This window comes from Indicator indicator, chromosome 6, assembly GCF_027791375.1.
Source record: "Indicator indicator isolate 239-I01 chromosome 6, UM_Iind_1.1, whole genome shotgun sequence".
NCBI classification, from domain to species: Eukaryota; Metazoa; Chordata; class Aves; order Piciformes; family Indicatoridae; genus Indicator; species Indicator indicator.
The window spans coordinates 34,722,067-34,740,326 of NC_072015.1; the positions used below are offsets into that span (position 1 = coordinate 34,722,067).

The 18,260-nt window shown below is 38.0% G+C and overlaps 1 protein-coding gene across 1 annotated transcript in view; it reads left to right on the top strand.

The window, feature by feature from the left end:
• Positions 1–18,260, top strand: part of AHRR (aryl hydrocarbon receptor repressor) — a 66,044-nt gene that overhangs the window by 37,007 nt on the left and 10,777 nt on the right. The window contains exons 3-4 of the mRNA XM_054381889.1: positions 1,237–1,337; positions 18,035–18,124. Coding sequence (XP_054237864.1) covers positions 1,237–1,337; positions 18,035–18,124 — 191 coding nt within the window. The remainder of the gene's footprint in view (positions 1–1,236; positions 1,338–18,034; positions 18,125–18,260) is intronic.

Below are 18,260 nucleotides of genomic sequence, written 5' to 3' on the forward strand. Positions count from 1 at the left end.
TCAAGTCTTTTACATTTTAAAATGTGGACCTTTTTCTTAATTTGATATCTTACTAAAAATTTAAACCCCATTGTCATGACTTTTAGCAACAAGCTCAGGAACTTCAGAAGCTTGCTGGCTGTCTCGTGATTTGGTATAAATTATTCCCATCCATCTCAATCCTTCTGGTTTTGGATTATTATCCGTTTCTGCCCATGGCTGCTCCACGTCTCCTTTACCTGGAAAGGACAATGTGTATCAGGTGTCCTAGCTAATCTCACTAGTCTGCTCTCCTCTTTCATTGTGGAAAGTAGAATAAAGAGAAAAGTGAATCTTTCTTTGCTGCCAGGATATCTGTATGACCTACCTCTGGGACGGAGCAGTAGGGGTGAAGATGACTCCTTAATTTTTACTGACCAAATGATAAAAGACAGATTCCTGTCATACTCCTAGATGATACAGAAATCCTTCCATTATCCCAAACTGGGATTATATTTCAAGAAATCTTCTGTGGGATGCATCAATATGAAAACTTTAGTCTGAGAAGCCAAAGACATTTCAGATCAAACAATGATACCATGTGTGTGGGAAGAGCACTCACCAGTTTTGACTTCCATGAAGGTTTTCATTATTATTAAAAAAAAAATTGCAATTTTAAATTACAGTGAGAGATTTTCACTGATTTTGTGTAGTAAATGACCTGTTAAACCCCAAATTTTAAACCTCTTGTTGAAAAGAAATCAGTTTAAGAACATTCCCTTGAATGTGAGAGTCAGGCTCATACTCATAGAATTGAACAGGGTAAAGTGAGACTGAAAATAATGTGATGCCAAGGTCAGCGTTGAAAATAAGAAACGTATTTCAGCCCCTTATCTTCTGAGCTGTATAGACGTTTCTTTATATTGCCGTAATACGTATTTTTATAAACAAAACAACTTGCTAACTTTAATTTCTTTCCTGTGGGTTTTGGTTGTTGCTTTGTATAGAGGTCAGTAATAGAAAAAGAATGTTCCATTAAAAAAGAGTGAGAGATAGTTCCTATAAAAAACATCTGGACTGCCAAACATATATCTATCTTCCTCATAGCAAAAGAAAGTTGTCAGTAACTGAGATCCAAACCACGAAGACAGTAACTACCAATTAAATCAGTGCATGTTAAGTGCCCAGATAAGAATTTTAGTCTAGCAGCCTTAATCTCTATGATTTCTAAAGTGATAATAACTTTAAAATTTTTTTTCTTTTTTTTTTTTTCAACAGCCATTCAAGAAAAGCACTTTAAGAAGCAGACTGGCCAAATGATGAAAGAAGACAATGTATCTAACAAGACTGCTGTACAAGAAGGTGGACTTCTACTGGAAGTGAGTGAAAAAATGACTCAATTTATTCATTTTGATAATATATTTGGGTTAATGCTTTGTGGCAACTTTGAAATGGCTGGTCTTGTTGCAAGACCTTCAAGAAACACACTTGTGAGTGCTTCTTGCAAGAGCAAAAGTGGCAGTTGTGATAACCCCTGTCAGCCTCCATCTGGGCAATTCATTTGCATTGTTACATCCTTGAAATTACCAGTAAACTGCAGTGGGTCAGATCACAGTTCTTTTTTAATTTAGAGTGATAGAAGAGGTTTATTTTACTTGTCCCTTATTTTGAGGTTGTCAACAAGAGCTTGCTGTTTGCTGACCTGAGTTGAGATTGCTGATCTGATTGCTGAGCTGATCTGAGTATCTGGGATATTTTTATTTATCCTACTTCCTCAGCTCTGTGCTCTGAGGGAAGCTATGTGTGCACAAATTATTCCTTCTATGTAGTTTTATCCTCTTTGGGGTGACTTTATATTGGCAGATCAGCATATAGGGGCCATACCGTTACTGAGAATTGGATCCATTAATCTGGAGGAAGAATTAATACTGCTGTGAACTACTGAACCAGCTAGAGCACAGTGGTCCATCCCAGGTACATCTGCATTTCAAACACAGGATTCAAAAACAGGATGTGATAATGCCTTTCTTACACTGAGGTCCTTGAAAATTCCTATGTGATTAAGACCACATATATATATATATAGTTGGTCTAGATGAGATAATATTCATGGTATAAAAATTGTGTTTTCATGACAGCTCTGAGATACATGTAAGTATAAATTAAATAGTAGTCTCCAGCAAATAAATGCTGTATACTATCAAAGAAAAAAGACATTTTGTCATGGTATCCAATATCATAAGCCATTTAAGACTATGGAATGAACAGTGGCACACTGCTTTGCTTCCTCTTAATACTTCAAAATATTTAAATTTTGTATTTCAAAGCAAGTAACATAGAGGCATCCGATTAGTTAGTGCTAGTGCCAAATTGACATGTTTGGCTGTGAGGTATTATTTGCAACAATTTCCATTCTCAATTAATAGGGAGTACAGGGCATAAAATAAATGATAAATATGGTGAGTGTATAATTTTTACTAAGGCTGTCCTATTTTAGTCTATTGTGTATTACCTGCCCACAAGTTATAATCATGAAGGATCTTTGAACAGTAGCCCTACTGCTATGAGTACAAGGACAGAACACTGATACATAATTTCAGGTTGGTTACAAGAAGCTAATATTAATGAATATGCTAATGGTCTTCTTACCCCAGGGTACATAGCTGTCACATTCCTTTTGAATATATGGGAGATATTTCATCATGGATCTTAGTTGTTGTAGATACGGATTATTAAGTGCATGTTAATATGAATGTATTCGCACCAGGCTTCATTTATGGGCATATCTGACGTAGAATAAGAGGATGAATTTTCCTTGAGGCTTGCTGGAAATGTTTCCTCTGGACTCAGTTCGGCTCAGATGCTTGTTCAGTGGCCATGGCATGTGAAGAAATGTGTTTGTTTTTTTTGTTGTTGTTCACCATGTTGGTTATTAGGGATTGTGAGATTTTAAGTAAATAGATTTGTGATTCTTTCCAAGGAGAAGCAAACCATCTTGCTGCTGGTTGCTGTGCTTTGTATATTACCTTGTGAATCTGGTCACTTTATTGTCTCTCAAAAGACATTTTTCACCTGTCAAAAGCCACTTCTCATGATACCACCTTGCACTGTACAACCTTTCCCTGATGCTTTACAAAATACAAACCAGAATAATCTGAATTATGAAAATATGTGTGAACAATACTGTTACTGAGTGCAATGTTAACAGAAAACCAGTGAAAACTGCCTTTTCTTTTCCTTGGTGGGTATGATCACTGTGCTGTATGTATAGATAGAAAGATAGAATAACAATAAACCTAATTACTGGTAAATAAAGTATCTACAGCTCTTGAGTCTTGGAACAATGCAGTATTCCCCCTTTCAGCTTGAAAGAAAACAATTAAATTAGGCTGTTTTCAAAAATGTTTGAGATGTTTTTTTATTTGTAAAGGCCTCTACCACAACATGTGTTTTTTATTTAGGATTTTACAGAGATTTTTCACAGCTATAATCAAATAGCTTTCATCAGCAATAATGGAATAAACAATGATACCAGTTTATCAAAGACTTTTTAGTGGAGCACAGCAGGTATCTAAATAAATAATTTCTTCCAGCATTTTAAGATCACAACTTCTGGATGAGAGAGTCTTCTTTTTGCCGTCTTTTTTTCCCCGTGGAGAGAAGACAGAGAAAGCTCTAAGAACCAAAGTCCAATTTTATTAATTGTCTTTTTGAGTCTACCCCATTTTTGTAGTCTTTGCTCTCCCTGGAGACTTCAGACTCCAACTGTTTGACTGCAGTAGCGATTTTTAACTCTGCGCTTTCAAAATATTTTGGAAGGCAGGTGATATTGCAACCCTTGTGCCACACATCTTCTGGCAGAAAAAGGTTCAATTCATTTTATGAAGCCTGTTTCTGAATACTTAAGGAACACCAGGCCAAACTCATAATCAGAAAAGCAAGAAAATAAAATTCTATTGTCAGTAAATAAATCCAGATAGAATTTATGAGGTGACAGGGTGGAGAAACACAATTAAATGGTGGCTTGGAAAAATAAGAGTTGAATCACTGGTGGGTATCTAGGCAATAGCCTTGATTGCAATAATCATCTCATGGCTGATAGCCACCTTCTACTCTTCCTCCCAGCTGTGCTGCACTCACAGTCTCACGTCCAGACTGTGACTTCATGCTGTTGTGTGCAGGCAATTCCTCTTCCCAAATACACATGTAATTTTCATGTGTGATACCATCCTAATGGAATAATTAAATGCCCACTGTTGAGAGGGAGGCCCTATCTGGACTTGTTTTCTCAATGACATGGAGTCATGCAGTGGCCTCATTATCACTACTGACACTGCTTCTTGTGTAATCCACTGCTAAATAGCACTTTGCTAAAATTTTCACTTGGAATTTGTTGACCACCTCACAGTTGCTTCTGCAGTTTTTCTGTTCACTGTGGAAGAATATTCAAATTTCTGTCTCAACCCTTGCTGCTGAAAGTAACGTTTTGATGGCCTTTCCCCTGTTACCTCTGTTGGTCTTCTATTATGCTGTTATAGGCTGCAAGATAGCATTTATGGTATCTCTGTCTCCAGAACATAATTCTTTTCAGGTGTGAAAATAGTGTTTTATATCCAAAATGTCTTAAAAATTAAGAAGAAAATGGATGATTCAGGCAGCTTCCAAACAGTAAGTAAGACTGCCTGGTTCTGTCATGCCCCATCTCACTGATGAACACTGATAAAGGCCAGATCCGACCTGTTTTGTCATTTCCATGCTTACTGACAGCTCATACTCTTTCAGGAAAGGTCCATGTTGTCTTCAGGATGTTCCAAGCTATTTCACAGACAAATTTCCACATAAGCCTTCTACTCTTAAGGATTCAAGGCACAGGAGTCACATTTCTGTGGTTTTGTTTCATGCTTTTCTTTATGGCTGCACTGAAAATGCCAGTCACAACACTATTCCTGGTATTTCTTAACCAGTGACACTGTGGATTCTGTTTAATATCTTTAGCAGTGATCTGGATGATGGGATTGAGTGCTCCCTTTGCAGACGATACAAAGCTGGGAGAGAAGGTTGATCTGCATTTGGGTAGAAAGGCTCTACAGAGGCATCTGGACAGGCTTACAACTTCTTTAAATTTTTAGCCAAAGATTGTCAGATGCCTGGCATCTTAAAAACTATATTAAAATCACAGACATATGGGCTTTTATTTGGGAAAAAAAAAGAAGAAAATAAAAAACAAAAAGAAAGAACTTCTTCAAAATCACGTCTGTCTTCAGCATTTGAGAAAACCAGTGAAAGCTTGTTTTGATGGTGCAGCCCTTGTAAATCTCCCCTGGTATGAATAATCTTCAGTTCATTACATTAACTACTTAATCATGTAAAGCTGGGGTTTCCAAATTGAGCTTCCACGTTTTGTAGGTATGCTTTTGTTCTAGCATTTAGCAGATGAATTTCGCTGATTTGAGTTGTAAGTAACATGACTAGTAAGGCAATTCAGGTATCTAGCTACTGAACCATCGGTATTTGTGCTTGGGATTGACTTGGTACAAAGCAGTAGCATAATCAGATGCAGGCAATCTATCACACAGACAAGTACTGTATATATTATTTCTTAATTCCACATTACAAGTTTGGGCACTGTTGCGCATAGGAAAGTTTGGTTCTTGCTTGGTAGCTCCTACTGAAATCAGTAAGGCATTTATTCATTAGCTTTAACACCAAATAGAGCCCAAGTCTTCTTAATCATAACCAATGAAAGTAAGATCTTTTTTTATCAAAGCAAAGGTTGTGTGATTTGATGCAATGCAAACATGAAGAATATATTTTAACATTATGTCATTACCTTAAAAGTGGCTGCAAATAATAAGCTTTCTGGGAGTTGCTTTGAACAGAGATGTGTGTACATTTTGGCACTGAAAGGTATTGTCAGGTGGCTTCTACTAACAGCTTGAACTGTGGAGTTCAAGTTACATTCCAAGGGAGTTGGAAAATGATACATTAGAAAACATCCCTTTGGTGCTGTTCTTCACTGTGCATAAGGAAATAACAGAGGAAACCTTTTTCCCACTTGGTTTCCTGCAATTTTTTTAAACTTGTTAGTGTAATTCCACTTCCTCCTTCCAAACTGATTTATGTAATCAGTGCTTGATAGAACTGTGCTCTTGAAAAAGGTACTCTAGTTTGAATTTTAGTCTGAGAGCAAGAGATTTTACTCTTCCTGTTATTTTTTAATTTAAACTCGAAAAGGAAAACTGGGAGTCAGATAAAAATATGTGTTTGTTATATGGGGCTATGACCAAGGCACAGACTTCAGAAATCAAAAACTGGTAGAGAAGAGACTTTTTGATTTATTCTGGTCTCAAATTCCTTTTCAGCTTCCAACAATGTTGACACTCTTAGTAAATTCTGTTAGATGATGATATAGTGCTTCACCTTTTAATCTACTGGTTTAAAATAGGTCCATCAAAGCAGGCAGTTCTCATAAAAAGCTCATAGTGTCAGTGCATTCTCTTTTCCAGTTAATACAACTTCTGAAAGTTACCCAAACAACCCTTCTGCTTCCATTTGTTTTCAAACATGAACCTTCTCCCAGTAATTCAGATGACATGATTTAAGATGATGTTAGTCACTTGGGATGACTTACAGAAAATTTATCCATGAAAAAGAAAGCCATAAATGGGGTCAGGAGTAACGCCATTTTATCACATGCGTACATTCAGTTTCTTCTTGCCAGGCGCAGGAAAAACACAAAGGAACATTTCAGAGGCCCTGGTGCCCTTTTTTTTTTCCCCTCTCTCTTTGCAAATAGGCATGTTTCTGAAATCCAGACTTGAAATTTGGCATGGCCACAACTTCGTGCAAAAAATATCCTTTCTGTTGCCCTTTAAACAAATAAGTAATGTTCTCACTTATTAATTTTTAATTTTTTTTTCTCAAATAAATCTGGACAGAAAAGCCTGTGACCTCTAAGTACCATTTGCTGTCTCCTCTGGTCCTTACAGCTACTGTTACGACTGTAAGAGTCAAGATGCTACCACAGTACTGAGGTTTCTGAAATACAGGTGGTGGCACCCTCAATTTAACAGAGAGGCAAATTTGGCAAAACAAACCAGAAAGATGTGATCCCCTTCCTTCAGATTTGCAGCCTAAATGTGAGACAAGTGATGAAAGAAGCAAGAGTGCTCAGAAATAACAAGCAAAATGTAACCACAGTTGTCAGTACTCATAGTGCACATGCAGCTTCACCTTTGCCAGGACTTTTCCAAGGGTGTTAATGAGGGATTAGAAGAAGAAAAATCAGGTTCCTCTGCAGAGCCTTCTGGGAAGCCTTTTAGCAAAATGGGAAACACCATCAAGTGCTTATTTTCAAACCTTGCATGTGGGTAAATGTAGCATGTTGGATTGATGAGAGGTAGTACTTAGCTTCTACAACACAAAATAACAGATTATAATTGAGAGTGGAGCAAGCTGTGAGCAGATCAGAAAATTAGGACAAGCAGCTTATGTTTAATGTGATAGAGCAGAGAGGGCAGGCAGCCAGAACTGGCATGCAGCAAAGAGAGACAGAATCCTCTGGTTTGCACTGGCATCAGGGAAGCTGGCTTCCATTTGTCAGGGCAGAGGCAAACCTGTTGTCGTAAGAGGAGGTCTAGCTGAGAAATTTTAGACATACCAGTGAACAGAGAAACTGTCTCTCAGCAGCATTAAGGTAAAGAATCAGTAAATTTTGGGCACAGACCAGATGTGGATTCAAATTTCAGGCCACTGTTGCTGTTTCCAGACTTCATCACAGCCAACTCCACCCGAGCTCACTTTTCACAGCCGTTTCCTCTGTTTCTGCTTGGGCTATTTCTGTGCCTCTGGAGACAGTCCAGTGACCATGTGACTTCCTCCCCAACAAAACATATTCTCCTGTTTCAGCTTGGTTAGTTTTTTTTTTTTCCCTCTCTCACTGACTTCAGAGCTAATCCTTAGCAGCCGTTCTCACCAAACAACAGGTTTGGTATCCCTATGCGAGCACCAAGTTGTGTAGATGCACTGAGATATAGTGTGCTACCAGAACTGGACTTCTTGCCTTCAAATAATGAAGGCAATCAGAACACATTGTTCCTTCTGTATGAATTTCTGCTTTAGAAGAAGTGCCCTGTTTTTGAAGATAGCAAAGTCATATATTGTAAAAAAGTACCAAAAGAAATAGAAAATCACTTTACATAATGCCTATTACCATAGATAATTGAACTCTTACATTGTTTAGCTGCACTTCAGCTGGTTAAAGTAAAATTGTAAATTAGTGGCCCAATCTGAATTTACAACTGACTCTTGCTTCCGGTATACGTCTCTCCCTCAACTCAGATGCTGCAACCTTTATATTTTCTCAGTAAGACAAAGTGGTGAGCAAGAAAGTAGGTCCAGGAAAGACTGTGTGTTGTTGTAAGAATTTTTGCAAATTTGCAGTGATGTTGTTTTGTGGTTACGAAGGTTTCAAAGGAAAAACATACATGTTTTACTAGAAATACTGAGTACATTTCAGTTTTACTTTCTATCTCAATTAATAAAACTTGAATGTGCTATTTGACAGGTCTGAACTGTGAAGAAAACTGCTATTAAAAAGTATGATGTTCATCACTGAAGGTACTGCTTTCTATTAACAAGGACATAGCATTGATATGGAAACAGGTGGACAGACAAGCATCTTTCAAATAGTTCTGTTCCTGCTCCAAGCACTTCAAGAGAAATCACCATCACTCTGATTTAACTGTCCCTGACACTTCATGAGGAGAAAAAAGAAAAGTTAGACAGTTTTTGTATCCCACTGTAACTGCAGTTCTTCCAGGAATTCCTAGCTACAAAAGCTGATGGTAGCCAACAGCAGGAAATCTCCCCAGTATGTTCTACACCTTCCTGCCTCCTCCCGCTATTGCAGTGCTCCCAGAATTCTCCAGTAACTGAAATTAGGCAGGTTTGCTTGTTTGTCTGTTTTATCAAGAAGAAAACAAATGTGTCCTCGAACTATAGCAGGGTCTTGCAGAAGGGCATTGTAGAAGGGCTCATCTCATCCATAACTCAGTTTAAGGTCAGCAGTCATCGCTGCCAGTTAGAACACTTGTCTCTAACTTTCCATCCATGCTTCTTTCAATATGATCCACTCTCATACACTTGATATCTTGGCTATAGAAAGTGTTGCTTACCTCTCTGGGTCAGCACAACACATAACAGCAGAATTCACCCCTGCTGCCAGTGTGGGACATGATATGTGTTATACAGGGTACACACAGGATATTTAGAGGATACAGAACATGCATAGGATGATAACTAGCACAGTAAGACAGTTCCCAGAGTCAAATTCAGGAATGTCACATCCCCTAAAAACTCCACTGACCTGAAATGATGTTTTAAAAAGCTGATTTAGTATGTATTACTGAATGGAAGAGGAAATACAGATTGCTTTGCTCTTCTTCCCATAGTTCTGTGCATAGCATAGTTCTGTGTTAGAAAGCATGACATATAGTGCTAGGTACACAAAAAAATAGAGTTCTGAAATTAGGACATCACATTCTTTTTACAGTATATAGGCTGCAACATTGTCTCCGCTAGGTTTTGATTCCTTAAGGAGCTCTCTGCAAGTACAAATCAAAGTCAGCTGTGGATGGGGTGTTATGATGGCTTCTCTTCACGACTTGCTGCAGTTACATGTAAATAACATTGAAAATAAAAATCCAGACATTTGGTACTTACATATGTCTGATTGTCCCACATGTTGGATAAAGATTACTTGAGATGCTTTTCAGTAAATTACTTCTATGAAAAATATGGGCAATCTTACTACATTTGTTATTGCAAAGGCTACCTAAGTAAATTTGTTATTACAAGTGCAGAGCAGTAAGCAATTAAAGCTTCATTTTGAGTCTTCTCAAACGGAATTAATCAGTCTTGCATTTTCTGTACTGAAATTGTCAAAAAGAAGACTGAAAAGCTCAGAGCAGCTGCAGAACTCAGAAAGAATGAAGGGCTGAACTTGCACTGAGAATACAATATTGCCCCAGCTTTGCTTCCATCTGTGAATATAACATCTGATTTTGAGGAAGTGAAATGAGAAACTGCATAAATCAATATAAAGATTATTTCTATTCCCAAGTGTAGTCCAGGACATAGTATTTGTGTAGAGCATTGACAGTAGGGTTCCATTACTTAGAGAGCACAATTTTAAATTCAATGTCATGATTAATGAGGAGGCTAAAGAAAAATATATAAAAGATTATGTCATACTTTAGTATGCTTTCATGAGAATTGATAAGGTTAATGAAACTTTACTCATCCAAGTTCCCACTAGCATATTGAGTAACCATAATACATACATCTATGTATTAATAAATAAAACTTGCTTTTTCCTTAAGATTTTAGAATTAATTATTTGAATATTATTCTTCTTTAGATTACTATAAATAGTCTCCAGTACTTGTATAATGTCCTTTAACCTCAGGTAGTGTACTCACTTCCCACATGAAATCCTAACTGCAAAGAAAAGAATAATGGATTTTTTACAATTGGACAAGAAAAAAAAACTCCACCCAGTCTTTCTATCAATAGAAACCCCTGTTGGTGTTAATAATTTATTCTAAGCAAACATGCCATATAACAAATTTGAACTGAGGTGTTTGGTGTCATTCATGAATCCACTATTGTAGCAACAAAACCTTACCTAACTTGTCTCTAAGTAGTCATTAATACTGTTCTACTTTGGAAGCATGGTCTGTGTTTTGTGTTCTGTTTTTTAATATTTAATACTTCTGGAAAACAAAGAGAATCAATTGGGGTGTGTCTCTAGCATGCACATACAAAGTCAAACAATGCTTCTGCTCTTTTTTCTCAGTACCATCTTGGATAGAGTGGCTGGTTTTGAGGTGCCAGACTTATCAGAGGGCAAGAGTTCATGCATATAGTAGAGAAGAGAGGCCCTACCCCAAGGACTTGACAAAGACTAAGTAAGCTTTGATTCAAAAGCTTAGCTTGGAAGGAAAGTTATAAAGAAAGAAAAAATACATTTACAATTTTACATCATGCAATCAAAACAACTTTAAAGGCAAAGTTGTTCTTGGTTATGTCCGGTATTTATTACATATCAAGCATATAAAACTCAACATCACCATGGTTTAAAATGCATTTATGTGTGTGCGCACATTACAACTGTACACTCTAGGGATCGACTATGTTTTCATCAAAATTTATAGTTCACAAGTACCAGAGCCCTGTGACTTACATTTTCCTAGCCGATATCCAGGCAGCCAGTTCTGTCTGCTGCCTCCTGATGAGCCACAGTGTTCCAGCATCCTTCTTAGACTGAAGACACACACATATAAACAAGTACCTCCAAAGTTGCCCTAATTCCTTGGTGGAAGTGATAGGATACTGAAAAAATGGAATAATGAGAAATTTCACCAGCAAAATGGTTCACAATCATGTGTGCCTTTCAGATGACACAGCTCTTCCCTCTGATAGCAAATGGGAGGGCCAGGGCTCAAATTCTTCTGGCAATGTGAAAGATCTTCAAAAATTTTGCTGTGCCCTGCTCTGGGTAGTGCAGCACCAGATGCTGAATTTCCATACTGTCTTTAAGGAGCCTGAAATTATATTCAGGCTCAAGAAGATAGGCAGGAATATGAAATTTGTTTTATCTGGGAAGACAAGAAGAGAGAAAGTGGCATAATAATAATAATATATATACTTATTTCTTTGTATTTGAAAAGAACATTTCTGATGTCAATGAAAGCAAATGAATCAGACTGAGCTCTTTTCCGCTGAAAGGCTTCCCATGTGAACCCACAGCTGTAAGCTTCAGCCTGTAGGATTTACTTCTTGCCCTGGCTCAAGTGATGGAAATTCAACTTCTGTTTTGTTTCTTTTGCCTGAAAACTTAGCAGTACATGCAAGCCTTTGATCAAAACTGAATGCTAAAAGCAATTCTGTCCCTCCCCTTTGCATGAAATAGTGCTTACTCACAGAACTATTCCTTTTGAAGTTGCTTTGTAGATACCAGAGAGCTACATAAGAGTCTGGAGGGCTAAGAGATACTGTACTTTTGGAGCTATATTCTGATGTCACCAGATACAGTATTTCTGAATAGTCTTTTATGTGGGGTTCTACTTCAGGGTTCTGTAAGATTTTTTTTTTTCCCAAAAGTGTGTAGAGAGAACCTCAGGGATCCCAGAGGGAATTTTGAGAAGGGCAATTTTGAGTCCTAAAAACACCAGTGGAAAGAAATACTGATTCACTAAACAATGCAGTTAAAGACAGAAGATGCATCAACTGTCTGCATTTTCTTCCTAATATTCATGAGACAAGAATGAGCAGATCATTTCCAGAGTTTTTAAATAGCTACTTATTTAGATCACCAGTAAATGGCGCCATCCCATATAGGATGCAAAAATCCAGTGATCCAGAGCGAAGCTGTTCCAGATAAACTGCAAGCCAAATGACCCTGGAAATTTAGTACTCAAGTTGCGTGACTTGAAAATCTGTTCAAAGCAAGGCATGGCTGCAGGCCTTGACTGTTGTACTTTAGTAACCATAGTAACATGGTCTCTGGAGATCTAATGCTAGTGAATTTTCCTTTATTTCAAGGAAGAGTAATAAGAGAAATGTGGATTGGAACTTGCTCTCTTTTTTTTTTTTTAATTATTATTATTATTTTTACTATGCCTTGACCTTGACCAAAATATCTTTGAAGTATGTGCTGGCTGATTTTCTGCTACAAGAGCAGAAAAAAAATACCAGGATATATAAGGATCTTGCCAAAGGAAGTCCTATCTTCCTCAAAATGCTTGCCTTCATTCCCAAAAAGAACTTCTTGACTAATAGCGTTTCAAAAACTTCTTAATGGAAGGAACTGATAACTTTCATCTCACAGCTACTGTGGGCACCAGAATAATTTCGTACTTTCTTTGAACTGACAGATTAATTGTTTTTTTTTTCAGTAGCAGGTGCAGCTTTCCGTGAGTACGTAGTTGGATGTACATGTTTCATTTCAAAGGAACACAGGCCCCTGTCTGGTGCCAAGCTCTTTTCTTTTTTCCATTTGGGTGAAAATCCTCATGATTTCATTTTTTTAAGTACAATGTAGAAAACTCATGTAAATGTTTTTAAAAAGCCAAATACAAACAAACAAATGCTCACAATATGTACTTAAGTCTGTCTCACATGTTTCAGCTATTATCCCGGATTAGAAATTCCATCTGTCATTGAATCCATATGGTTTAAGAAATGGAAGTTTATAACCATGTATTTTTTTGCAGATTAAAAATGAGTCATTTTTTGTTGCAAAAGTTTTAATGTCCACACTAATATATTTGTGTGTGTATGTGTGTCTGTGTATGGGTGTGTCCCTCTGTACATGTGTAAATACCTCCAAAATTACTAAGAATTGTCATAGGATATAAGTGGGCTTTATTGATTAAAACACACCAGTTGTACACAAAGCAGGTACTATTTACACTGAGCCATGTAGTTATTTCCTCCTCTAAACCCAAGAGTCTTATTTTAGGCTTTCCATTATTTCTACTGTAAGGCATAAAGTGAAATGAGGACAGCTGCCTTTACTCCTCTCTGCTGTCTCCTCCATGTTGTGGGTAGACAAGTGCTTACATTAGGGAGTGTAAGCTGCACAGCTGTGAGGTGGTCCTTATCCTCTTTACTTTTTCCTCCTCCCAGGCTATTGACTACCCAGGCAGATGACTGCTGTGGTTCTGACACAGCACACCAATGCAGCCGTCTGTTCACTAGGAACGAGAAAAAACTATCGCTGAGAATTTTAGTTCAGAAACTGAGAAACCATAAGTGGAGCCATATTCTTTGTTGTCCTGTTTAATGTGAGACAGCAACTTAGAATAAAAAAGATGGGAATAGGTTTGCTTTGTTCTCATAGAACCACAGGATCATTTCGGTTTGAAAAGACCTTTAAGATTATTGAGTACAACTGTTAACCCAGCACTGCCAAGTCGCCACTAAACCATGTCCCTCAGCACCACATCTACACATCTTTTAAATACATCTGGGGATAGTTTTTCAACTAGTTTTTCCAATGCTTGACAACCCTTTCAGTAAAGAAATTTGCCCAACCTAAACCTCTCCTGGTGCAATTTGAGGCCACTTCCTTGCGTTCTGTCGCTTTCTACTTGGGAGCAGAGATCAACACCCATCTTTCCACAACCTCCTTTCAGAACATTGTAGAGAGCAATGAGGTCTTCTCTCAGCCTTCTATTTTTCCAGACTAAACAACTCCAGTTTCCTCAGCTGTTCCTCATAGAACTTGTTCTCTAGAATGTTCACCAGCTTTGTTGCCATTCTTTGGACATGCTCGAGCACCTCAATGTCTTTCTTGTAGTGAAGGACTTAAAAACTGAGCACAGTATTTGAGGTGCAACCTCACCAGTGCCAAGTCTAGAGGGACAATTACCTCCTTCATCTTGCTGGCCATGCTATTTCTGATACAAACCATGGACTGAAGCTCTGTGTTTCACTCAGTCTCTATGCAGTTTTACTTTAAAGGTCTTGAGTATGGAGTTGTATATGATACCTGAGAGATTGTCTGAGAGATCAGAAGAGGTTTTTCCTACTAATTTGCAATCACTATTACCTGCTCATGGAGTACCATACCTATGCTAGCAAACACCCTTCTCCTTCTCCTTGGCTGTGGTAAGTAAGGAAAGCATAAAACTCAACTGAACTCTGACTCTGTTCAGAATCCTCTGTGCTGCAGATGTCGAGTTTTACATTGAAATCCACTTTAGGCTAATACTGAGAAAACAGAAAAAAATGCAGTCATGGGTCATGAAGTTTTTCTCCATGTCCAGCTTGTCTGTTTTTAGTGTGGCTGAAGCAGCAGGTTTCCCAGCTAAAATGAGGTTTAGACACATGGGATTTGGGTTAATTCTCAAATAGCCTCACGTGGCTCCATAAAAGTCGTCGTTGCACCAAAGTGGGTTTTGCTTTTCCTGCCTGCAGGGCAGAGAATCTGACGTCTGTGTTTGGGGTCATGAAAACCAGGTCATTCTTAGTTAAGAGATCTTCACTCTGGGGAGGACATCAGCCGTTTTAGAGCAAAACAAAAACAAAGTGGGGGAAGTTTGTAATTCACTTCCTTTACATACCTCCCTCAAATCCATACTCATTTCTGGCTTGATGCAAACACATGGCTTCTTGAACTTTTCCTCTGCTTCTTTCCTCTTCCTCCCTCTCACCTTTCCTAAATACCTCATCCACCCTCACAGATGTAGTTGCCAGTCCACTGATCCGAACCCTTAGAAATACACATGGTTCCATTTCTCCCATTTTTACAAACTGCTGCACTTGGTCCAGCCTGACTCTGTCAAAAGAAAAACTTGTGTAAAGAAAATCCTGCGTGTGTAAAAACTTGTGTAAAGAAAATCTTCCACTGTGAGGAAGCAAGTTTTACATTTTAAAGGTAGAGACTGATCTCTTAGGGTATGTGTCCAGGCCTAGACAATATGTACCAGTATGTTGGATAAGAAGATTAATTTTTGAGTAGGAGTGTTTATTTATTGATTTGTAAAAGCAGTCTTAGGCAAAGGCAGAGGCTCTCCAGCTATTTCCTAGAGGGGCTAAAAAACTCCAGCTTGCCTGCAGGACAGTGGAAGGCACATTTTAAGGATGTTCAGCATGATACTGTATGAGCTTCTTTGATTATATTCAGACCTTGTGGTAGTTTTTGAAGCCTTCTCAGATAGGCCTTTTGCACTAATTTGCATTGGCTAAAAACATTTCTTTAATTAAGAACATTTCTTTACTGTTCTTAATTTCTATCCGCCCTGGCTGCAACGGGTGGATGACTTTTGGAACATACATGGTAACAGCCACAGACATGAAGGAGGTCCTTTAAATGTCCTTTGGTTATCTGTGTGGAAATTTTTAGTCCAAATTAAAAGGCCTTCCAGATGTTCAAAATGTAATGAAATTCCTAACATCATTGATGGTTTTGTTGCTGTGAAGATCAGTCCAAAGAGACAAAGCGCCAAAAATACTCTCATTTCCACTTGACACTTGAAATGGATACAATAAATAGATTCTATGGAAGCTCCTCTCAGGGCAGTGAAAGGCACACATGTGAAGATGTAGAAATCTTGGTAAATGGTCTTCTGGTTGGTGAGCTGCTGGGGTGAATTTGGACTTACTGTGAGAAGAAAAACCCAAATCACAAGTCCAGCATCTCTTTGTGTTTGTATTGTCACCAGGGATAACTAATGTTCAATACAAACCCAAGTAGGCAGAGATAACACTTACGCTGGACAGGACCTGTATCTATGTATCTATCTACCTGGAGCTGAACATGATTTGCCATTTACTATTCTCATTTGTGGTCAGTGTTGACTTGGTTGAATCAGTTGCGGCTACAGCACTTTCCAAATGTAGGTGAGACATTGCAGTCTCTCCACTACATTTCTCCAGTCACCATTTTATAGGTTCTTCAAGGTGCTGAGCCCCTGGCCATGTATGGTCCCACTGGGCCATGTTTTCAAAGGTGCTCCACATTTATGATTTGGGCCAAACCTTCTAAGGAGGTCAGCCTATTGTGCACTGAACTCTTGAAATTCTGCCCACCATTGTCACAGTGGGAACAGTCTTTGAGCAGTGATGGAAATCTGGTCCTTATTTAGGAACCAAAAAGAGAACCAAGCTCACAAAAATATGTCAGTGTATCTGGTTACTGAGCAATTGAAAATCTGCCCTCATTGTGCTTCAGGATTAACTCAAGATTAATAGGCACATCTCAGCAACAGTAAATGGGAGAGAAAGGTGAAGCAAGGATAATAACAATATAGGAGTATTTCAGAAGCAGCTATTTTAACTGTAATGTCAAAAGACTGCAAAACCATCACATGAAAAGGTCATCTAGACTGCTTTGGAATGCAAGCCTGCTGGAGAGAAGATATGTTCCTGAGTCTTTATTGTGGGAAGAGAGGCAAAATTAGTCAGTCTGCAAGCAGCCTGATAGATCTTTACATCATACATTTCATTTAGTCCTTACATTTATTGTTGGATTTCTCTGGTGGCTTTCCTTGCATCATTGAGTCTACAAGAATTAATATAGCTTTTTTTCTAGACTAAACATTAGTCTCTAGCAGTGAAGAATTTATTGCCTACTTCTTATATTCATTACACTTATGCAATTGTGCTATGTATGTATTTTTAATGAAGCTGAAGAAAATAGCCATACTTTACAATACACATCCAGTTTAAAAGTCATAGCTACAACATCACACGTATTTAATTTCCATACTGGAGAGTATTGTATTACCTAGATGTATCAATGCATATAAATTCAAAGCAATTATTACGGAATGTGATGGCTTAAATTAAAAGAAAAAACCCTGCAGTTGGTACTTGCTATTAAACTTTTAATTATAGGAATTAATGACAAAATAAAATTTAAAGTACATAATAAACTAGTAATGTAATATGGTAGTTACACTGTCATTAGCTATTCTAACTGCTGCAGATTGTTATTAGTTTTTTATGTCATTCATTTTCATGTTGTTCAGTCTGGAGAAGAGGCAGCTGAGGGGAGACCTCATTGCTCTCTACAACTACCTGAAGGGAGGTTGGAGCAAGGAGGGGGCCAGCCTCTTCTCCTTGATGACAAATGACAGGACTAGGGGAAACGCTTACGAGCTGCACCAGGGAAGGTTTAGGCTGGATGTTAGGAAATGCTTCTTCAGTGAGAGGGTTATCAAACATTGGAATGGTCTGTCCAGAGCAGTGGTGGAGTCACCATCCCTGAGGGTGTTCAAGCAGTGTGTGGACCTGGCACTTAGGGACATGGTTTAGTGTTGACCCTTCAGTGCTGGGTTGAGGGTTAGACTGCATAATCTTTGAGGTCTCTTCCAACCAGATGTATTCTGTAATTCTGTGGGGGGGAAAAAAAAAGGCCTTTCTGAAAGATTTTGAAGGCCACCTATTTTTGCAGAGTGAGTTTTTTGTATATATAATATTATTATGTAAGACTATTAAATTTTATGCCCATTTTACTGATTACTTTCTGATTATCTTTTACATTATTTTGTTTTCCCTTCTTTAGTCACTGAACGGTTTTGCATTGGTGGTGAGTGCAGATGGAATGATATTTTATGCATCATCAACCATTGTGGACTATCTAGGATTTCATCAGGTAAATATGTTAACGAATATTTAGAATACTTAGACACTGCCATTGTAATGACTCCTGTTAACCAGCTTTCTAAAATGCAACACTTTATGTTGTTTATGTTCTTATGTTACCCTTCTACTGCTGATTAGATATACAC